At 32.5% G+C, this 22627-nt stretch overlaps 7 protein-coding genes across 14 annotated transcripts; 4 read left to right on the forward strand and 3 right to left on the reverse strand.

Annotated features, from left to right (window-relative positions):
- Positions 1-1795: 1795 nt before the first annotated feature.
- Positions 1796-4535, forward strand: LOC105181538 (myosin light chain kinase A). The gene is made up of 7 exons (XM_011138377.3): positions 1796-2367; positions 2540-2812; positions 2911-3167; positions 3238-3441; positions 3531-3704; positions 3774-3938; positions 4054-4535. Exons 1-7 carry the CDS (start codon positions 2208-2210, stop codon positions 4267-4269), a joined length of 1449 nt encoding a protein of 482 aa, XP_011136679.1. The 5' UTR covers positions 1796-2207; the 3' UTR covers positions 4270-4535.
- Positions 4536-4683: 148 nt separating this feature from the next.
- On the reverse strand, positions 4684-7263 carry LOC105181537 (succinate dehydrogenase [ubiquinone] iron-sulfur subunit). 2 transcript variants are annotated; one of them, XM_025299747.1, is made up of 6 exons: positions 6811-7263; positions 6336-6586; positions 5625-5922; positions 5359-5481; positions 5091-5196; positions 4684-4848 (listed from the first exon to the last, which is right to left on the reverse strand). In XM_025299747.1, the coding sequence occupies exons 1-6, from the start codon at positions 6985-6987 to the stop codon at positions 4787-4789; spliced, it is 1017 nt and encodes a 338-aa protein (XP_025155532.1). In that variant the 5' UTR covers positions 6988-7263; the 3' UTR covers positions 4684-4786. The 2 variants fall into 2 exon arrangements, with proteins under 2 accessions (XP_025155532.1, XP_011136678.1); XM_011138376.3 differs by lacking the exon at positions 4684-4848 and having other exon boundaries at positions 5014-5196; positions 6811-7262.
- A 657-nt stretch (positions 7264-7920) lies between these two features.
- Positions 7921-13168, forward strand: Gart (trifunctional purine biosynthetic protein adenosine-3 Gart). Of its 2 annotated transcripts, XM_011138375.3 has the most exons (17): positions 7921-8340; positions 8614-8694; positions 8779-8868; positions 8965-9212; positions 9290-9489; positions 9569-9763; positions 9837-9967; positions 10047-10254; positions 10378-10513; positions 10589-10811; positions 10905-11099; positions 11221-11476; positions 11559-11762; positions 11834-11980; positions 12071-12339; positions 12515-12772; positions 12896-13081. In XM_011138375.3, exons 2-17 carry the CDS (start codon positions 8614-8616, stop codon positions 13079-13081), a joined length of 3027 nt encoding a protein of 1008 aa, XP_011136677.1. In that variant the 5' UTR covers positions 7921-8340. The 2 variants fall into 2 exon arrangements, with proteins under 2 accessions (XP_011136677.1, XP_025155530.1); XM_025299745.1 differs by lacking the exon at positions 7921-8340 and having other exon boundaries at positions 12896-13168.
- A 40-nt stretch (positions 13169-13208) lies between these two features.
- LOC105181535 (dnaJ homolog subfamily C member 28) lies at positions 13209-14787 on the reverse strand. Its single transcript, XM_011138372.3, has 5 exons — positions 14543-14787; positions 14334-14465; positions 14177-14266; positions 13753-14103; positions 13209-13672 (listed from the first exon to the last, which is right to left on the reverse strand). The coding sequence occupies exons 1-5, from the start codon at positions 14663-14665 to the stop codon at positions 13268-13270; spliced, it is 1101 nt and encodes a 366-aa protein (XP_011136674.1). The 5' UTR covers positions 14666-14787; the 3' UTR covers positions 13209-13267.
- A 1522-nt stretch (positions 14788-16309) lies between these two features.
- amrt (TM2 domain-containing protein 2 amaretto) lies at positions 16310-17103 on the forward strand. Its single transcript, XM_011138371.3, has 3 exons — positions 16310-16497; positions 16566-16653; positions 16748-17103. The coding sequence occupies exons 1-3, from the start codon at positions 16355-16357 to the stop codon at positions 17075-17077; spliced, it is 561 nt and encodes a 186-aa protein (XP_011136673.1). The 5' UTR covers positions 16310-16354; the 3' UTR covers positions 17078-17103.
- On the reverse strand, positions 16995-19411 carry eIF2Bbeta (eukaryotic translation initiation factor 2B subunit beta). Its single transcript, XM_011138369.3, has 6 exons — positions 19162-19411; positions 18997-19083; positions 18460-18741; positions 17858-18014; positions 17375-17769; positions 16995-17296 (listed from the first exon to the last, which is right to left on the reverse strand). Exons 1-6 carry the CDS (start codon positions 19227-19229, stop codon positions 17224-17226), a joined length of 1062 nt encoding a protein of 353 aa, XP_011136671.1. The 5' UTR covers positions 19230-19411; the 3' UTR covers positions 16995-17223.
- Positions 19412-19686: 275 nt separating this feature from the next.
- On the forward strand, positions 19687-21533 carry LOC105181532 (putative ATP-dependent RNA helicase TDRD12). Of its 6 annotated transcripts, none has more exons than XM_011138363.3 (5): positions 19687-19867; positions 20649-20811; positions 20880-21004; positions 21084-21194; positions 21269-21532. In XM_011138363.3, the coding sequence occupies exons 1-5, from the start codon at positions 19789-19791 to the stop codon at positions 21382-21384; spliced, it is 594 nt and encodes a 197-aa protein (XP_011136665.1). In that variant the 5' UTR covers positions 19687-19788; the 3' UTR covers positions 21385-21532. The 6 variants fall into 6 exon arrangements, with proteins under 6 accessions (XP_011136665.1, XP_019696170.1, XP_011136667.1 ...); XM_019840611.2 differs by having other exon boundaries at positions 19690-19867; positions 21084-21187; positions 21269-21533; XM_011138365.3 differs by having other exon boundaries at positions 19694-19867; positions 20652-20811; positions 21269-21531.
- Positions 21534-22627: the final 1094 nt, after the last annotated feature.

Below are 22627 nucleotides of genomic sequence, written 5' to 3' on the forward strand. Positions count from 1 at the left end.
TTAAAAAAGCAGTAGGCTTAAGTCTCTAAAAACTCTGCACACAAGTATGTATTAATCTACATTCATGACAGTATTTTATAGTACGATTAGAACAGGAGTAGCAATATAGTATATTGTAAGTGAGAACGCATTACCAAACATCTATTGTGCGTGTTTATATTACGTAGATGATGTAATAAAAGTTATGTTATTAGTCGCCTTTCATAAATTCGTCATCGATGGCTTCTGCCACTCTTATCGCTTTCCACCTGCTTGGGAAATTATAATACTTGGGAAATACCAATAAGTAGTTCTATATAATAAAATATTATTCATCATTTGTGATATACAGAGTGTCCCGTAAGTCGAGGTCAATCTGTCTTGTTTTTGGGTCTCCATTCATCTCCTGAGCGATTGACTTTGACTTACGGAATACCCTGCATATTAGGGGGTTGCATTAAAGGCCGCGGTTTTTTTGTGTTTGAGCATTTATTTGAATAACAACATGTATGAATACATCAATCAAAGTATTTGCCTTCGGAAGCTATGACTCTTTCCTACTTTTTCGGCAGAATTTGAATTCTGCGACGAATGGTCTGTCTTTTGAGCCAATTCATTCAGCAACCCAATTTTTACAAAACCTTCAAAAGACGTCCTTGAGATGTCTTAAGGACGTAGGGATGTCCTCAGGATATCTTTAAGACGTCCTTTGGACATTTGTGCTGTATGGGCCGGATCTTCATCGATTGCTAAATGTTCGTTGCGTTGGTGCGCACGATTTAGGCTGGCAGGTGAGTTCATACGTGATAATACAATCGAAGCATCATTGAAGACGAAATTTACAATTTTGATAATAATTAAACGTTAAAAGAATGCTAAGAATATGAAAATAGCTAAAAAAAAATTTCAATCTTTGATCAATCATATGCAAAAATTGTTTCAAGATTTCCAATCTCTAAGAAGCTTTTTGTGTAATCAATTTTTGGTCAATGGGTAATTAACGGTACAAACGGATCGCTTTGTACAGGTATTCAATAGGACGGAGCATGGGCTCCATATCCCTATAAGAAAACGTAACCCACGAATAATGGAAGTGAGAAAGTAATCGGAGAAAGTTTAGAGACGATAAAGGCCGGTATTCATACTCAGGTCTTATATTGAAACCATCTTAAGTTCTTTTTTAGATACCCCATAGCCAATGAAATGATTTATACAGCATTTGAAGATAAACTTAAGGCGGCTTAAATATAAGATCCGACTATGAATACCGGCCAAAGAGATAAAGAGAATAGAGAGTGTATAAAGTATAACAATATTGAACAAGAAAATGCCCCGAAAATGTGCTATATGCGAATAGGTGCAAAACAATGATGTGTCATGTAGTCTATTCTTTTTAGCTGCATTGCTAAACTGGCGCATTGAGTGAAAAAAAATATAGTTGTCTCACTTTAACTATTGCACCAGTTCAGCAGCTAAAAAGAACAGACCCATGATTATATATATTAATTTATTATATGTATTAATTTCTTTCATTTCATTTATTTTCAACATAATATTCACTTAAAAAATTTATAATTTCATTAATTAATGAACCATATAACAATTTAACTTGCGTAAGTAATTTGTACTAATATTCGTAATATGCCTTTTTTATAGGAATTATGCAGGCGCAAGAAGATAATGAGTCTGTTCTTTATAACTGCATTGCTGAACAGTGCAATAAGTTAGAGTGAGAAAAAATATAGTTATGTCATTTTAACTTATTACACTAGTTCAGCTACAAAGAACAGACCCAGAGAGACAAAGAGAGACAAAGAGAGAGAGAGAGAGAGAGTGCGCATGCACTTCTTACTCTGTCTTACTCCCATTATTCGCGAACTTCAGCCGAAAAACAGCCTGCTCTGTCTATTCGTACTACGTTTGTGTGCATACCACGTAACATCGAAGCAATAATATATTGCAATATTAGAAGTATCATCGAATATTTTATGTTTATTCTGTGTAATAATTTTCCTATAGATCTGTTCTCTTTAAAGAATTACTATTATTGTGGTCACGAAAAATTAATTCCGTTAATAGTGAGAACCGGCGAAAATGGGTTAGTGGTTGCCGGCTTTGTCCTCGTGACGGGTCCGGTATAACAAAATTGTAATCGAGTTTACATATTTGATATTTTGCATTCATTTGATGTGCTTCTAATTCACAACGGAAACACGAGTCAAGTGAAAATGGCATCGCAGGAGAATGTCCAAAGCAGTCTGCCCGACACACAAAATACGGACGCTGTTTTATTGACACAATCCCAATCACAAGATGGGATGAGCAATCAACAAACATTAACTGTCTGGGGAAGACTGTGCGCATTAAGACCATTTTTCCAAAATTTAAGTATGTACTTGTGTTTATGTAGGAAGGATTTATGTAGTAACAAAATATATGATAGAAAAATATCTGATAAAGAAAATATGAAATTAAGAAATATCTAAAACAATATACATCACAATATATGAAATTTTATGAAAAATACTTTTTTTTATTCCCTATATTTAAATTTTGTCAGGTATGTCTGGAGATATGTATACTGTGGGGCGTTGCGAGACTTGTGATATTCGCCTGACTTCAAAAATAATGCGTGCAAATTGGTTGAGTGTAACCAGTAAGATACACTTTCGCATATATAGAAAACTTATTAGTAACACAAATGAGACTGTGGTGTATCTAGAAGATATGAGCCAGAATGGAACCTATGTTGACAAGATCATAGTTGGTCGTGGAAAACGTGTCATTATTGACAATAACTCAGAAATTTCACTGGTTAAATCTTCATGTAAAGGTAATTGTGTTTTATCTGCTAAAATTTGTTAAAGAAATTGATTAGACATGCAGATTTTATATAATAAAATATAAAAAAGTCAACTTTATAAATCATAGTTTACAGATTTGAGAATATGATTATGCCCGAACCTAACAACTTACCACCAGAAATAAAACAAAAGTATGCACTAGGCCGTAAACTAGGATCTGGTGCATGTGGAGAAGTGAACCTGATATTTACAAAGGATGGTACTGAAAAATTTGCTATAAAAACAATACAGAAATCTGATTTTAATATCAATGGAAATGTCAATCATCTTAATAACCCTGAAAAGATTAAGAATGAAGTTGAAATATTAAGAAAGTTGAAACATGTAAGCCTAGTTAATCTATATTATTGTCTGATGGTTTCATAATATGAATACTAATGGAAGAATGTTTTAGCCTTGTATTGTTCAAATGAAAGATATTTTTGATACACCAACAACAGTGTATATTGTGCTTGAATTAATGGAAGGTGGAGAGCTTTTTGAAAGGATAAGAAACAGGGGCAAGTTGTCTGAATCAAATACAAAACATATATTTTATCAAGTTATACATGCAGTTCATTATTTGCACAAGCAAGATATCACACATAGAGATTTGAAGGTATCATCTAGAAAGTTATTTTTAATATTCTATTGATATTAGATATTTTGATCAATATATTTTAATTTTATTTTACAATAATTTCATAGCCGGAGAATATACTGCTAGCAGACAATTCCGATATTACTGTAGCAAAAGTATCCGATTTTGGGCTTGCAAAATTAGTAGATGCTAGAACTATGATGAAAACATTTTGTGGGACTCCTATGTATGTTGCACCTGAGATTATAAATAACCTTGGACGTATGTCTTATACAAAACAAGTATGTATTTCCATATAACGCGATAAGTCGGGAAGTAACATTTTTATTGAACTTGAGATATTTTTCTAGGTCGATGTGTGGAGTCTAGGAGTGATACTGTACATTTGCTTAGGTGGTGTATTACCTTTTAATTTACAAAGTAAAAATTATACTTTAGAACAACAAATCAGAAGAGGAAAGTATGTTTTCCCTGACTTGTACTTTGGACACGTATCACAAGAAGCTATAGATCTGGTATATAATAAACATAAATTAATAATAATAACACTCCTATTATTATTATATTATTCTATTATGTTAGTAATAACGTTTCTAATATTGTAAGAGTATTAACGAAATGTTATTTCAGATCAAACGTATGATGACGGTAGACCCGGACAAACGCATAACAGTTCAACAGATTTTACTACATGCTTGGATGAAAGATTCAAATATACGAAGGGCTGTAAACTCGTTAATATTTCCGGAAAATAACGAGAACATACCATCCTTGAATACCTGCAGAAAACGTTCCGAGGTTTATTCGCCCCCAGAGGGTATAAAACGTACGCGGCTTAACGCGTGAAAGAATATCCTTAACAGGAAGTATAAGAGAAAATATTTCGATGTTTTCCAATTGAAAGGAATAGTACAAAAGAAACATTTAACATTTTTGTTTAGTGGGATTAGATGTTTCATCGATTATTTTGTGATTTCGTAAATGGTTACCTACTTATATATGATCTCCACTTTGATGACAACTATATCTATAAATCTCTAAGATACATACTTGAATACCAAAACATTGTATTTAATATATCTACAAGGATCTTACAAAGAAAAAAAAAATACAAAGTGCCCAATAGTATTTAATACATTTCATTATAATTATGAAGTATATCTGTGATTCCACATGTTAACTTAGCACACAATAACTGCATAAGAATAATGATATAATAAAATATATACAATAATTGAGTAACTATTTTTGACGAGTATAATAAATTATACGATTACTCAGGATACTTTGTATATAGGTTAATATACAACGCGTTTGTGAAAATTACTCACTGCACAAACATAAATTTATTTACTATAATTTTTTACTTATAATCTTCAAAAAAATAGTAAGGTAGCCAAGAAGTATCTCGAGTTGAGTTTAGCGCTGTGTGCGTAAAGAGAATATAAAAATGTTAATTTGTTTTGATATACAATTACCGTATCGTGTTACGAACTACGGCTTATATGAACTTTAACATAATGACGAAATGAGTTTATTGTAAATGCGAAGCACTTTATTTCAACTCATAGACAATGCCATATAATAAAATGGAAGACAAAGGAAAAAACGTTTATTGACTCGTATTACACGTTTTCAATCCTTTCCGTACTGATATTGTTCCTTACCGTGGCAAGGATCCGGAATTGGTGTCTCGATATCGGGTTCCTCTTTCTTCGTAAGTCCAGCTAGTAAACGCTTTAACTGCGCTATTGCTTTTCCTGGGTTTAAGCCCTATCAAACGCACAGTATTATACATATGAGTTGATGTAGATAAAAATCAATCTATGTTTAAATGTTTTGCGTCTTCCGGAAGACTTAGATCGTTTAAATATAGAATATTTGGGCGCATAGACATTTCCATACCACAGGAAATATGACAATGATGAGGGTTACCTTTGGGCATGTTTTGGTGCAATTAAAAATCGTGTGACATCGGTAAATCGAGTAGAAATCTCGTAGCTTTCCCAGCCTTTCTTTATGTGCCATGTCTCGCGAATCAATTACCCACCTATATGCCTACCAATTTAAAGAAAACTATGTACCATACGTGTGCGTATGTACTAATATTTTCATGTTTTGTTACAGAGACAATTGGCACACTTGTCAACTTGTATTAATATATTCTTAAAAATGTATGTTATCTTATTTCTCTATTATACCTGAAGAAGAACCGCAGGTCCTAGATATTTGTCGCCGAGCCACCAGTAAGGCGGGCACGCATACGTGCAGCACGCGCACATTATGCATTCGTGTAAACCGTCGAGCTTCTTCCTGTCTCGCGTGCTCTGCAAGACTTGCCGTACACCGAGGATATTGTCCTCGCCAGGACGTTTTAGATATGGATCGATTGCTCGAAATTGGTCGAAGAACTGCCTCAAATCTGGTACCAAGTCTCGAATCACGTAAGTGTGTGGCAGGGGATAAATTACCAGGGGTTTTGCGGATTCTTCCACTTTTCTGAAGATTTAGGTGATTTTTAAAGAAAATATTAATTAAGCACTACAGAAGAAGAAGATTTTATTGTCTTATTTAGATAAGAAAAAGAAAGAACTGTGTATATGTGTAATCTAATTGTACAAATACATAAATTAACGTATTAACTATTAATGTAATAAACAATGAAGTTGACGTTTTAATCGTTAAAAAAATTTCAGATATCCGAATATCACCAAATGCCCCAAAAGTCCTAAGAACAATTATCCAAATATTTGAGATCCCAGATATTCGGAGCATCAAGTACTTTAAATTGCCAGAGACGTATTAAAATGTCTGAGACTTCATCAACCTAAAGAATTCAAAACTCCAATCCATCAATGCTGAGAATCACGATGATGAGTTGTAATGATAAATTACAACAATGATTTAATTACGTTATACAAGCCAAGGTATTGACGCCGTTTATGTTCATCGAGCAATTCCCGCAGATGCCTTCGCGACACGATCTGCGAAAGGATAACGTCGGATCGTGTTCCGCTTTGATCAACGTCAACACGTCCAACACCATCGTGCCGCACTTGTTCAGATCGACGGTGAACTGTTGTATGTGCGGTTTCACGTGTTGCTTTTCCGGATTCCATCGATACACGCGAACGATCTGTAGTCTGGGCTCAGTTTTCCGACTCTGTAGAAAATCAACCCTGTGCTATAGTCTCGCGGTCTTTCTGATTCTTTTATAAACAAATTTTATAAAAAAAATCATCGAAGAGAGAAAGAAGAGATTTCTTTGTACGTAACGAGAATTTCGATCCAACAGACTCATACACATTTATTTATTATTATTATATCTGTATTTATTTTTGGATGTATTTTCTTTCTATATGTATTTTTGGATGTAGGATAACTAACTTCCGGAGGCAATTTGCACTCTTTGATTTCTGCAAGATCGGCAGCTACCGCCGCATTCTCCTCGGACGACGATTTTGAGGTCTTCTGGGTCGATGTCAACCTCGTTCCATAAATGCGCGCGAGTCCATGCGACCGTAAGAGCCAGCTCGTGAGTCTGCCGTTCACGACGGCGAACATGACCCACCACTCACTTCAGCGACTCGTCTCTGTTATTTCCTCGCGCGCGCGTCCACGTGATTATTATTTTGAGGACAATACTTTCGTATTATCACGTTGGGCTATTACTTCAATCATTGCGTCTCGTTGCAGTCACGTATAATCCGGATACGAATCCAAACAAAATATCATCTAGCGGACAAACTTCGCGGACAACTTGCGACGAATTTGTCAATTAATGATCGATATGTAATGTTTTCGATAATTATCGAGTTTATACTCTGCCTACCAGCAGAACTTTGATATTTTTTTTTTTTTTTTCAATGAAATGCTTCATTTCTTAGTAGAATTATCTTTTTTTTTATATATATAAAATATAAGACACATTCTAATTGCTTAAACATACCATGGATACAAAACGTGAGAGACGTGTATCTTTGAAAAATAAATTTTTAATTTATTGATTTCACGCACATGACATATCTTGCATCGATTGGCTATTGCAGCCGTATAGCTTGCCGAGATGTTTTCTCAAACCAATAAAAGAATTCAGATAAAGTAACATTGAGACACAAATTCTCTCGCATGCTCTCGTATAAGACAAACATGTTACAACAATCTTGATAAGAGTGACGTGCGCGACCTTCGACCACAGAATGATTTGAAAATAATATCGTTACCAATTATATAAAGTTCTTTCATCGCAAGAACATTATGCTTGCAGATGAATATGTATTGCAGATGAATAAAACTGCTTTTAAATAATTTTTCACTGTTCAAAGACATTTTAAAATCCTGGGGTGTATATTAATAAGATGCGACTTGATTTTTTATTATAATAAACAAAATAGAGTGATATACAAAGAAAGAAGAGGAGAGATTACAAATATAATATTATAATAAGATAAGAAAATATTTTGAATATTTGTACTGAATGCACATTTCTTTATAATAATGTAAATGAACATTTTTTTCGAGGTCTCATGCATATTTAAAAAGGTCGTTATGTCATCTATTGGATGATATATGGGTGATAATGGATAAATCCCCCACAGACAGCAAGTTCATTGCGCAAAAACTGATTGGTAGGTTAAGCTATCGTGTCAGCTTTCGTCGCTGTCGTCGATGTACTAAGAATAGTCGCGCGAGTGTATTCTTCAGAGACGTTTCAACCACCTGTGGAATCTTGCGTTTCGTTTGAAAGATAGCACGTTGTCAAAGATCTCCATGAATTATCCATTATTTTGTAACGAAATCTAAAAACATAACATTATTTTGTAATAACGAAATCTAAAAACATAACATTAAAAACAATTAACGTTACCGGCAAGTGTGTAAAGTGTTCATTACATACAGTTTGTTAATTAAAACAACGTGAGTACTTAATACTAATTTCACTCTGATATTAATAGACATTGAAACCAAACAGTACAAGTGTCTAAAATGGTTTTGGAAACATCTTAAATGTGTTTAAAACAAATAGGATATTCTTTAAATATCTTTAACATGTCTTTAACATGTCTTAGATATTTACTAAGATATTACACTGTATGAGATATTACATAGTGATTCCTAATATTTTACAATGAATGGTAATGAATAAGCATTAAAGTTGTTACATTTACTAATAAGGATATTGATTTGTAGATGCTGCAATATACAGTTCTGGTAATTGGTAGCGGTGGTAGAGAACATGCTATATGTTGGAAATTGTCTCAATCACCACATGTAAGTGCATTCATCAGTGACTCAACAATAGATTAGAATCTTATATTCTAAAAATTACTATAAGATATATCTTGTTTGGTGCAGGTGAAACAAATTTTGGTTGCTCCTGGAAATGCTGGTATCAAACTAGTAGATAAAGTACAACTAATTGAATTAAATATTAAGAACACTAAGGTATATTATAATACTCATACTACATAATATTATGTAACTTTTCTCAGTTGGTTCTCAATTTTATAATATTAATTATAACATATATTTTTTTCATAGGAAGTTGCCAAATGGAGTAAGAATAATAATATTGATTTAGTTGTTGTCGGACCAGAAGATCCTTTGTCTCAAGGTTTAGCAAATGATCTGAAAAATGTAGAAGTAAAATGTTTTGGACCACAAAGACAAGCAGCTCAAATTGAAGCTAATAAAGACTGGGCAAAGCAATTTATGGATAGACACAATATACCTACTGCCAGATGGCAAGGTTTTACATCAGCTGCAGATGCACAGAAGTTTGTTAAGACGTAAGTAAAAGGTAGTAAAATCTTAAACAAAAAACTTAATAAAATAGGATAAATTGTATTCCTTTTCTGTTATGCAGTGCTCCATTTAAGGCGCTTGTAGTGAAAGCCTCTGGCTTGGCAGCTGGCAAAGGTGTTGTTGTGGCTAAAAACCAAGAGGAAGCTTGTCAAGCAATAGATGAAATGTTAACCAGTAAGAAATTTGGAGCTGCTGGTGAGACCATTGTTGTAGAGGAACTTTTAGAAGGCGAAGAAATATCTGTACTTGCGTTTACTGATGGTAAATAAAATTATATTTATTCCCAATTATATACTTTTCTTTTTATATAAAATATTCAGAAGTGATTCTTAAATTTTAGGCAAAACTGTCGTGCCTATGATGCCAGCACAGGATCATAAGAGAATTTTTAATGGAGATACAGGGCCAAATACAGGCGGAATGGGTGCTTATTGTCCTTGTCCACTGTTAAATGAAGATGATTATGAACAGGTGAAAATAAATGTCCTCCAGAAAGCTGTTGATGGACTTAAAAAAGAAAATATTCCGTTCGTCGGTTTGTAATATTTACTCGATTTTCATGTTAGATTACATGATTACATTTTATTTATATGAAACAATTGTTGCAGGTGTGTTGTATGCTGGTTTAATGCTGACTGAGGAAGGTCCCAAAGTTCTGGAATTCAATTGTAGGTTTGGTGACCCTGAAACGGAAGTAATATTACCGTTACTGACTTCGGACTTGTTCACAATTATGAAAGTACAGTCGATACTATAACTTAACAAAAATCAAAATATAAATACCGGTAATTTTATTTTCATATACTATATGATTATAGGCTTGTTGCGAGGGGACTTTAGACAAGTCTCACGTTTCATGGCGAGCAGATGTATTCGCCGTTGGTGTGATTTTGGCGTCTCGTGGTTATCCAGCATCATCGTCTAAGGGTCAAGTTATAACTGGTATTCATGAAATATCGCGTAGACAGGACCACTTCGTTTTCCATTGTGGAACTGCTGACTCTGGAGACGATTTAGTGACTAACGGTAATTATATGCTAATAATAAACTTATAGTTACGCAAAGGATACTCCGACAAGGAGATATATGTAACAATATATATTATGAAATACGTAGATAAAAGCTACAATTATAATATCATGTATACAGGTGGGAGAGTTCTTATCACCGTGAGCATCGCACCAACCTTAACGTTAACGGCAGCTAGAGCTACACAAGCTGCACAGCATGTATCTTTCGACGGAAAACAATTCAGGACAGACATCGCACATAAAGGAATCGCTAGGTACAACACTTTATGAACCGCAAGATTATTATCAAACTAATCGTATAAAATTAACGGATCAAATGGATATTTCAGATCTATCTTGCAGAGAGGACAACTAACTTACAAGAGCAGCGGTGTAAATATAGACGCTGGTGACAATCTTGTATCGGCTATTAAACCAGCCACTTGTTCCACCAAACGCATCGGTACTTGTGGATCTATCGGTGGATTTGGCGGCCTGTTCGATGTAAAAGCCGCGGGTTATAAGGATCCTATTTTAGTTTCTGGTACCGATGGTGTTGGCACAAAATTAAAAGTATATATATATATTAAGACAAAGTAGAATTGAGAAAATATGAGAAAAGAGAGAGAGGGTCAGTCACTTTTATAAGCAATTATTTCCTCGTAGGTAGCATTCGAATGTAATAAACACGATACAGTAGGCATAGATTTAGTAGCTATGTGCGTGAATGATATTCTTGCACACAATGCGGAGCCATTGTTCTTCTTGGACTATTTCGCATGTGGCAAGCTCGACGTCGGAGTAGCCACAACAGTCGTAAACGGAATAACTGAGGGTTGCAAGCTAGCAGGATGTTGTTTGGTAATTGAATAATAATATAACGCTCGTTAAACAATTCAGAAATATATTTTAAAAATAATATTGAATATTTCGAATAATATTGTGATCGTCCATGAAGATACAATATCAAAACATCTTCCAGATAGGTGGAGAAACGGCCGAAATGCCGGATATGTATTCCGAAGGAGAATACGACTTAGCAGGTTTTGCAGTGGGTGCGGTCGAAAAAGACAATTTACTGCCACGTGTAAATGACATAAAAGAAGGTGACGTTGTGATCGGTCTTCCATCCAGTGGTGTGCACAGTAACGGTTTCAGCTTAGTACGAAAAGTGTTGAAAATCGCGGATAAGAAATACTCTGATATAGCACCTTTTTCAAAGAAGAATAAAACCATTGGTACATAACGACAATGTCACATTATAATCTCTTTAACAATATTGAATATATATTATAAGTATATAACGATGTAATGTTACAGGTGAAGAACTACTGGAGCCGACGAAAATTTATGTGAAAAGCGTTATTTCCGCCTTACGAACCAATTTGGTGAAAGGATTCGCGCACATCACTGGCGGAGGTCTCACAGAAAATGTACCAAGAATTTTACCAGAGAATTTGGGTGTAACGTTAGACGCGACTAAGTGGAATGTCTTGCCAATTTTTAGCTGGTTAGCCACGACTGGTGAATACGCGCATATATATAATGCAAATTTTTTGTGAAAATTCTTCGCTAAAAAGATACTTTTCACACAGGTGGAATTAATAAATATGAGATGTTAAGGACATTTAATTGCGGGATAGGTGCCATTGTAATATGCTCCGAGAAAGACAAGCTCGAAGTTTTGAATAAGCTAAAAGATGAGAATCCTATGGTTATTGGAAGTGTGAATACGCATCGTAGTAAGAAACTATTATTGCTATTAGACAATTATGATTAATTAATTATATTAATTTTTATATTTATATAAACACACACACATTAACACACAGGTAACCAAACTAAAGTGCAAGTGAAGAACTTTGAAAAGGTTCTGGAGTTGGAGATGAAACAATATGTTCCCAACTTAGTTGCAACGTTGAGCAAATCTGTGAAAAAAGTGGGTGTTTTGATATCTGGTAGTGGAACAAATCTTCAATCATTGATTGATGCTACACAGGATCCATCTCAACACATAGGAGCAGAAATTGTTTTAGTGATTTCTAATAAACCTGGAGTTGAGGGACTAAAACGAGCTGAGAGAGCTGGCATAAAGACAGTGGTAATTATCATTCATATATAATAAATAACTCTTATTTACATATATCTTATTATAATAAACAAATAGCGAACAGAAAATTACAACAGAAAATTACATGTTTATATTTTAAGTCGTAAGTTAAATATATTGAAGATACATATTGCTTCCAATCAATCTTATTGACACACATTTATAGGTAATTAAACACACCAATTATCCAAATCGTGAAACTTTTGACTCTGCCATGAATGTGGAGCTTCATGCTGCTGGCGTAGAAATAGTTTGTTTAGCTGGCTTTATGCGAATTCTCTCGGAGCAGTTTGTAAAGCACTGGAAAGGAGCTTTATTGAATATTCACCCGTCACTACTACCATCTTTTAAAGGAGCGAATGCGCACAAGGACGTTTTAGCGGCGCGCGTACGTGTGTCGGGTTGTACTGTGCACTTTGTAGAGGTATGAGAATTTGATAAAACCTTCCAAAAGTCAGATATTTTAAATTAAATTAAAATAGATTAAAAGATAAATGTTTAACACTATTCAACTGTTAACAGTAAATATCTCGATATTGTTTATCAGGTTGACATAGATTCAGGAGCTATCGTCGAACAAGAAGCGGTACCCGTGCTACCTGATGATACTGAAAAAGTTTTGCAAGAACGCGTAAAAACTGCGGAGCATCGAGCTTACCCTCGTGCTTTAAAACACTTGGCTACTGGACGTATAAAATTAAAAGAAGACCATACCCTTCACTGGAATTTCTAAATCATATATATATACAAAACAGAAAAGTTCGTGAAAGATAAATTAATAAATTTTTACATTACTATTCACGCATCTTATTCTCATTTATATACATATATACATACAAGTCTAATGTATTAATATATATTTTTACATATAAATTTACGCAATATATTAAAACTGCTAATATCTCATTAAGTTCATTTTTTATGTAATTTTCTTACTAAACAAATCACTTATGAAATTAAGAAGATCCTGAGAAATATTTTCATTGGAATTTTTGTGGTTGGTTTGTGTATATTTCTTGACATTTTTAAGAGGTGATATTGATAATGCTTCCTCAGCAAGCTTGTCCAATTGAACATGAAGCATTTGTTTTTGGAGTATAGGAACTAGTAGGTTATATTTATCGATTTTGTCATTTATCTGTTTAGTCGAAATTTTTAATTTCTCTAAATTATCTTTCCACAAAGATGCATCTCTTGGTGTTAGTGGAAGCTCTCCTATATCATTACGCTTTTCTGATAATTTCTTTTTCAATTCCTCAGTCTCTTCTCGGATCTCTTTTGATAGTTGTATCCATTCTGGAGTAAATCCATTGTCTATCAATATCTGTATTTATAGTATGCATAAGTAAATAAGTTGATATCTCATACTTAAATTTTATTTTATTAATTTTTATCCTTTTGTACCTGATTTAATTTATGAGTGACAAAATCAACATAAGGATTTCTGGCACTCGTGGTATTCAATGGCTTTCCCATTCCAGGTAAGTCTCTGAATTCACCCTTGTTCATTGCTTCTTGAATTAAGTCTTCCACTAAACGATCCATACCGTAACGAGTTTTGATATCTTTGGCTCTCTGTTTATCCATACCAATCAATGTATTTCGTTCCTCAGCCTGTAGTTTCTTCAATCTATGCTCCATCACATTGTCAACTGCGTTTTGAGCTCTTTGTATTGTGTGCAGTCTTTGTCTTTTGCTTGGTGTGCCAATTCCCACATCAAAAGTCAAATAATGACGATGTTGAGGTGCTGTATGCTTAAGGAATAATTAGATTAATTGGTTAGGAACAATTAGAAAGAAATAATAAATTATTTGTACAGATAATTACCTTAATATCAAATTCTTCCACATCTGGCAATACCTGTTTATCATTTTGAGCATTCCTAATTTTTCGAATTTCTCTATATGCATTTTCAATCTACCTTGAATAATTGTACAATGAAAGCTGTTTGATAAGGAGTTAGCATGTCTTTGTAACATATTACCTCAGAAAATCTAACAGCATCAGCTTCCGGTGTTCCACTATCTGGATGAAAGCGCTTTGCAAGATAAACAAATGCTAATCTTAAAGCTTCATCTTCGCAATCTTCTGTAACACCAAGCGTTTGATACAACTCCTAAAAATACATATATATTTTTTTTAATACAAAATATTTTGTTTCTATCAAGTAGAAATTGACATTTGATACGATACTCTTGAAGTGCTCTTGGAAGTATATCGATGATTGAACCTTTTGAGAAAAATTGAATCGGTGTACGGCATATTGCACATTAAATAAGCTCTTGGTGTAAAATATATCCGATTTAAAGAAAACATGATTTGTAATATATATTGCAATGTTACAATTTATTTGCGTTGCATTATTTTTTTTAAACAAGTTGTGTAATTATTATATACAAACATAAGATATAAGGTTATCGTACACTCAAACATCGACTCTTTCCAGAGAGGAACGTGAGAGCGGCCAACAACACGAGGTTTTCGGCGACACCGATCTTCCGCACTAGGAAAGGGCGCCATCTGCATCCATTTTAAGAGGGGAACTACGATACTACATAGACTTTCAGGTTTCGGCGGTGGAAACTGCATGTGGTGGTAGTCCGTGCTATATCCATTTTCAGGCGGTTTATGTCCGTGCTACAACCATAATAGCCTACTTAGCCCCAGTTCCATAAAATTAAGTTTAAACCGTGATTATCTGAACTGACGTTACATTTAACGGCATGGTTAAACTTATATTGCGTTCCACATCATGTTTTTAACTGTAGTTTACTTAAACCTATAGTCTGTATGAAGAAACTGTCAGAGACTTCTCTTTCTTTTCAAACGTAGAGTATGATTGGTTGTTGCTAATAGTGAAAAGAGGGAAAATTGAAATAAGTTGGATGCTATGACATCTAGAAGAGGACAATATATCTGTTTCGTATGAAGTAAACACTAACCAACATTAACATTTGCTGTATTCGTATATAAGTATTAATTTATTAAAAGGTGGAAGTCCAGTGTTAATAATAATCAATTAGCTTATATTATTGACTTGATTGCATTTATCATATAATAATTGACTTTTATATATAGTTTTATACTCTGTTTTAGAATATAATCTATCGAAGCAAAAAACCCAATATTTTAAATTAAATTTATATACTTACTGTTCTGTTTTATGAGAAATTTCATGTTCAATTTCTACTAGAATTGCAATAACAGATTCATCTGATAATCTAAATCGTGCATGAAAATCGACATTATCAAATTCTTCCAAATATGATGGTCGTCTTATTCTTATATTTCTTGTCCGTCGATAAATTAGGTTTTCAAAATCTTCATCTTTAGATGAAGATAATATGTATTCTAAAGCCATATCTCTTTGGTGTTCAAACGTTCAAAATATTTGTCAACTGAACTCCAAAACCGGGATAGTCATAAATTTTTTTCTCAAATTGACGGTACTGCAGTGTTAAACTTCGTTTAAATTGATTAAACGCCCAAAGTTTTGGGTTTAACTCTAACTGTGAGGAATCAACGTTAACCATGGTTTAAGGCAGTTATGGAAAGCAATTTTTCGTCTAAACTATGGTTAACGAGTAAAACTTCGTTTACAGCACATTGTTACGTGTTTATAACATGAATTAACGTGTTAACATGTGTAAAAAAAGAATTGACATTGTGTACGATTAATATCATGAAGAACATATGAAGTGTTAGGTAATTACCTACCAACCCGAAATGAGGGTAGATTGGGCTGACAATAAGACCAGAGAGGAACATGAGAGCGCGGCCAACACGGAGTTTTCGGCGATACCGACTTGTGTCCGACGTGCGGAAAGTCGGTGTCGCAGAAAATGCCGTGTTGGCCGCTCTCAGATTTCTCTCTGCCTGTAATGACAAGAAATTTCACTAATACGCCACCTGTGGCGTTAGCGTTTGTTCAGAAAATAGAAATATCGTTTCTCAATCTTTATATTCTATGTGTCATGATTTGTTTAAAATGTCAACTACGACAAAATGAGGTTATATCTCGCTCTTGTAATAATTATTTGTTTTTCATGGGATTTGGGAGAATGCTTAATGCTTGTCAATGCAAATAAAAGCGTTGATCAGCAACTAGAGTATAGGCCTGAAGGACCGCTGGTAATGTGCAAATTTTTGTAAGTATTCAAATATATGCTTTGCAACAACTGAAAACAGTAAACTTGTAATACCTATAATTTTTCAGGTCAATAGAATTTATAGAATGTGAAGAACCAATTGATCACAAAGGAAATAAAACTGCCAAGGACGAAACAGGTTTCGGTTGTGTCAAGGTATGACATTATGAAAGTATTCATTGTACATGGTTGTGTAATGTTATAATTACACGCGAAAATATACAAAAAGTTTAATATAAATTATATTTAGTTTGGAGGATCTCGCTATGAAGATGTGGAGAAAACTAAAGTATCATGTACAGTATTACCAGACATCGAGTGCTTTGGACCAAGAACATTCTTTCGTGAAGGAATACCGTGTATAAAATACAGTGATCATTTTTTTGCGACAACTCTCTTGTATAGCATTTTATTAGGTTTCCTTGGTATGGATCGATTTTGCCTTGGTCATACTGGAACAGGAGTAGGCAAATTGTTAACATTAGGTGGTATGGGTGTGTGGTGGATTGTAGACATCATTTTATTAGTAACAAATTCCTTACAACCTGAGGATGGTAGTAACTGGAATCCATATGTATAACATCTTATTACTTAAAAGAGACAAGCAATCTCTTTTGTATATAATTTGTAATTTATTTGTAAATAAACTATGTGATCAGGTATGATAATTGCAATAATACAAGAAAAATAAATTGCATGTGGTATCACATTGAGCAGATGAACAATTTATAAATCATAGTCATCAGGATGATACAATTCACTCAGTAGCCTATATATGTAAGACGGTGCATTTCCACCTCTGAAAAACAAAAAGTTAAAATCATTAATTGTCATTAGCTTTGAAATGTTTGTAGCAAGTTATTTGTTCGGATCTTACGTATTTGAGATAAACAATGTAACCAGATCTGGTGGCACATAATCGAACATAGGATTATATGCTTGTATCTTCTGTAGCAATTGTGCATTGTTACTTTCGACTAGGCCCATAAAAGGTGAAATGTGTCTGTTAAAACTATCTTGTTTATATGAACAAAGATAAAGAGATGATAACTTATATAGAGGTAATAAGACCATCACTGGAACAGAATAATGTTTAGCTGCTTGTGCTACTGTATGTGATCCTGAAATCGCCCTGAGTCCACCATTTGCCATAACGGTATCAGTGCCGATTATGACTTTATTAACTCGTGACATCATTGCGAAAATGGCTACATCCGAAATGAGTGTGGTTTTGATTTTTGCCTTAGCTAAATTCACTGCCATTTCATGTCCCTGTAATTAATATATATTATTTGTATTTGTAATATACTTATAATTATATATTTCTTTTTTACCAATTTCCTTTTGAACATAGACTTACAGTTAAAAGAGGCCCACCCTCTGCCACTATCACTTCAAAAGCTCTGGTAGTAGCAGCTCTTTTAAAAAACTCTTCTACTAATTTTGATTTTCCGATAGTCATTATAATCTCGTTCGAATGTATATGTTCAGAGGCTTGTTGTATGATATTTTCTGAACTACAAACATACAAAATATAAATTTTTAATTGTAGTTATGAAAATATCCTTTCTTTAATCCTATGCTACAACAAAACTGATAGCCAACATATAGGACAGTTGAATCTCAAGTTTATATTTTGCTGCAAAATGTAATTTCTGGTATATTCTTATTATGTAAATTATTGATTTCTTAACTGTTATTTCAAATTTATATATAATGAATTATAAACTAATATATATCAGAATAATGAAATCCTGATCTCATATTGTTATTTACATAGTTGTCGAAACAATTTAATGAAATAATTAAACAAAAGAGCATTAGTTAACTTGGAAATAAGCTATGCTATGTTCAACTAGCCTTTAGTACACAGCAAATACTCAATATTGGATAACTATTGTAATCTTTAGTAACAAAAGGGTAATCAAGATATTTATGAAAATTATTGATATAACAACTAACCATGTTTCTAATTCAGTTTCAAATTCATTAATATGTTCAATAAGAGCAGATTTTAAAGAAGGCACTGGAACATTAAAGTCAATCTGTTGATCACTTTCTGCAGTAAGAATCTTATGCAAAGATTCCTGAGGATCTGTCTCATCCGTTTTATTTTTTAATTCTGATGTATATTCTTCCCTGATGATTTGTAATATTCTTCTCACCATGTTCCCAATGCAAGCTTCAAGAGGACATTCTTTGGTTAAATATTTTCCATTTTCTATGATGATATCCATTAAATCTCTGTTGAAACCATAATAAAAGTTAATATATAAATATATAATGAAGTTAATAAATTTTCTTCAAAAACACATGGCATATTTTTCATTTTGTATAATAATATTCATAATATCTCTGTTGAAACCAAAATACAAGTTAATATGTAAATATATAATAAAATTAATAATTTTCTTCAAAAATATATAGCATATGATGACTAATTAACACTATCATGCAATATTAATGATAAGTTACAATAGTTAAAAATGAAATTCATACTTTGCTGTGCTCCATTCTGCATTATTAATCATTTCCTTGAATACAGAAATAGTAGTCACTACGATGTTATAAGAACCTTTAATTTTTCTGGAAAAAAATAAAAGAATGGTTATATATAGGAATAATTAAGAATATTTCTTTGGAGGTTAAAGTAAATTTCCTTACCCATAATGGATATTATTTATTAGTTTCAATACGTTCTCGTTAATATTTTTAAGGTTTGTACCAACCATTTTAGTTATGTTCAAATAAACAACTAAAAATAAGCTGAAATTAATTGAATTAATATACTATGTTAGTGTTACTTATTTTTTCAAATTTACTGCTTTCTCCTTTCTTGAATTACGACACCCTATCTCAGGTGAATATACTACATTAAGCCAGAGCGCAGTAAAGCCAGCGGCACACGGTGCTTGTTTTCGTGCTGGATTGCTTGCTGGATGAAAATACTGTGTTCTGATTAGTGCATTTCCATTCATCTTCGGAAATGTACCAATCAGAACGCAGTATTTTCATCCAGCAAGCAATCCAGCACGAAAACAAGCATCGTGTGCCGCTGGCTTAATACGTGTGTGCTCGGCACGTGGTCGCGAACAAAAGCAAAATGGAATTAGAAGAGCGCCCTCGGCTGAAGCGTCTGCTTCCGACGGCTTGGCTGCGGTCACCTGGCTGTGCGACAGATGGCGTGAGAGGCTCGACCGCCACAATATACTCTCCAAACACAATTTGAACGTGAATCTAGTTATCAACATCATTTTTCACACATGCGTAGCAAAATGGTGGGAACTAGTAATGCACACGCGTGTTAAATATGAATATCACTTTGGAAGATCGGTTAGGAGATGGAATCGAGATATAAAAAAGCATAGAGGTAAGTACATTTCTATTAAATCTATTCTATTAAACTATCAGTACATTTATATTAAAAGCATAGATACTTAAGACACAAGGAGCCGTTAAAACATAAAGTTGGTAATTCTAGTAACAGTCTAAATACTTGTTCTTTTTTCTTTAACTAAAGTAACCTTGCACTGGAACTTCGTTTCTTTTGCTTTCCACGTTATTATATATTTCAAAAACTAAATTATATACTTGTCTCTTATTGAACAGAAAGTAAATTGAACCGAAAAACAATTTTCTTTGGTCTACTTCCTTTATCTAACGTGTGTTGTGCCACATGTACTACCGAAATATGTTCGATACTTTCGATTTAAGCCGTGTTACCATCGATAGTACTCAATAAGATAACTAATCTAGACAAGCTAGTTATTTGTTGATCAATAAATCACTATATCAATAAATATAATGAGATATTTTATGATACGTATCTGCCTTTACTCAAGATATTAAGTGGCCTGAATGAAAAGTCACGCAAAAACGGCTCGGCATGATATGTGTTAAATTAAAATGTGTTAGATTCTGTCTCTAGAGTGAAATAAGTGTCTAACTGAACGTTGAAGGAAAAAAGAACGAAGTTCAATACAGCACTAAACAACTAAAAAGAAATAGATATTTGGTAAATACATATGATCGTTGACGTAAAAATCATATTGAAAAATTGTGATTCTTAATTAATATTATCAAGGTGATCAATATAATGTATATTTTTATTATAAAATAAAGTAAATATAATTTGAATTTCTTTTTTTAAGCAGAAGAATCACCCAACAGGATGAGTTGTCCACGGCTTGTTTCAAATTTTTGCACTCCTAAAGTTATATGGAGCCAATCAGATCTCACTGTCATAATTCGTGTTATTTTAATTGATGTAGCTGATTATTATCTTCGAGTTGAAGACAATTATTTATATTTTAGGTATTTATATGTAATACATAACAAATACAGATTTTAATCTGATTAAACTTAATTTTGTCTCATTGTAGTACAGTAACAAATGGTAAAAGTTATTATCTTATCTTGCAATTGTTTGGGGCAGTAATAGCAGAAAAAACATTACACAAGAATGTTGGAAGAGAAATTAAAATCTACCTCACAAAGGGACTCAAATGTATATAATACAATTGATATATTTCTATACTTTTTTTTATATAATTAGTAGATTGATACATCTGTACAATTTTATACAGGGTTTCAATGGTTAAGACTGATTGTATCCAAAGAAAAGGATCCTCTTATAGCATATGATTTGGATTCTATAAGCGAAAAAGAATATGTTAAGAAAAATTTACTTGTTTGTGGTAATTTGGTTGTCATTCTTAGATTAGAGAATTATATATAATCTTTTTCTTATACATTTTTATCTTTATTGTAGGAACTGTTGAGGAGATTAAATGTCGATATAACAAAACATATATAAGGCCACCTATAGATGAAGAATCTGACTCTGATGATTATGATGAAGATTTGGATCTTCTAGGATATGCATAACAAATATTCCATATATATTTTATATCATATTTATAGAATATTCAATTGAAAAACATTTTATCTTACCAAGTAAGGAATGTATGAGTGATGGTTATATATACAATTAGGATAATGATTTTATATATGAGTGTCTAGATATACATATGTGTATACATATTATATCATATGTACACATATGTACACATATATGTATACACATATATGTGTACATGTGTTCATGTATATACATATACATATATATATATATATATATATATATATATATATATATATATATTACAATGTATTCCTTACAGGAAATTCTAAAATGGTACAACCTTATGTGTTCAGACTGTTATGCTAATATATATATATATATATATATATACACATATATATACATATATATATATATATTTATAGGATCAGTTATTGAAATTTCTATATTGGGTTCAGTAGTTTCTTAATTGATTTCTTAACAAAATTTAATTTAGTATTTCAAGACTTAACTCAAAACAAATATATAACTATTGTTATATGTTTGTAAAGCATCTTTTATTTCTTATAGTTTTTGAAAAGTTTTTTTGAAAATATAATGTTCTGTTGTATAAATAAATTGTAAAATATATCTGTACAATATACATAGTATTTTCATAAATCATACATGAAAAATTGAGCCACTTACATAAATAATAAATACAAGTAAATTGATTTTCCTTTAAAGGAATTTTATTTATAAAAAGAATCAGAATGTTATCAATTAATATAATTTACATTTGTTCTCAATTCTCAAAGGAATAATTAAATCAAATATATATGTAAAAAAATAAAAGATGTATTTTCGTTAATAACACATACATATATATCTACTACAAAATCATGAATTTAAAAAGTGTATAAAATATACGTACACACATGTTATATTATCATATATACCTTAATGATTAATATGGAATGTTATTAAAATTAATAAGATGATTTGTAGTTGTCAATTAAACATTGTGATGAGTGGTTTACGAATATCTTTGGCAATATATGTGGCTTTAAATTACCTTTCTCCTATGATTGAAAAATAAAATAAATCTATGTTTCAACATAATTAACTATTTTTAAAACAACAGTGAAATATGCACAATAACCATGTTGTATTTCATAATGCCAGTAGGATCAAACAGATATTATTAAACAAATCTTTAGCTAGCTTTAAGACAATCTATAATGCCTGATAGAATTTAGGATGGATTCTAACATTTTAGTAGTGGTT

The sequence above is a fragment of the Harpegnathos saltator genome, unplaced genomic scaffold (genome assembly GCF_003227715.2).
Source record: "Harpegnathos saltator strain DR-91 unplaced genomic scaffold, Hsal_v8.6 scaffold290, whole genome shotgun sequence".
NCBI lineage: Eukaryota > Metazoa > Arthropoda > Insecta > Hymenoptera > Formicidae > Harpegnathos > Harpegnathos saltator.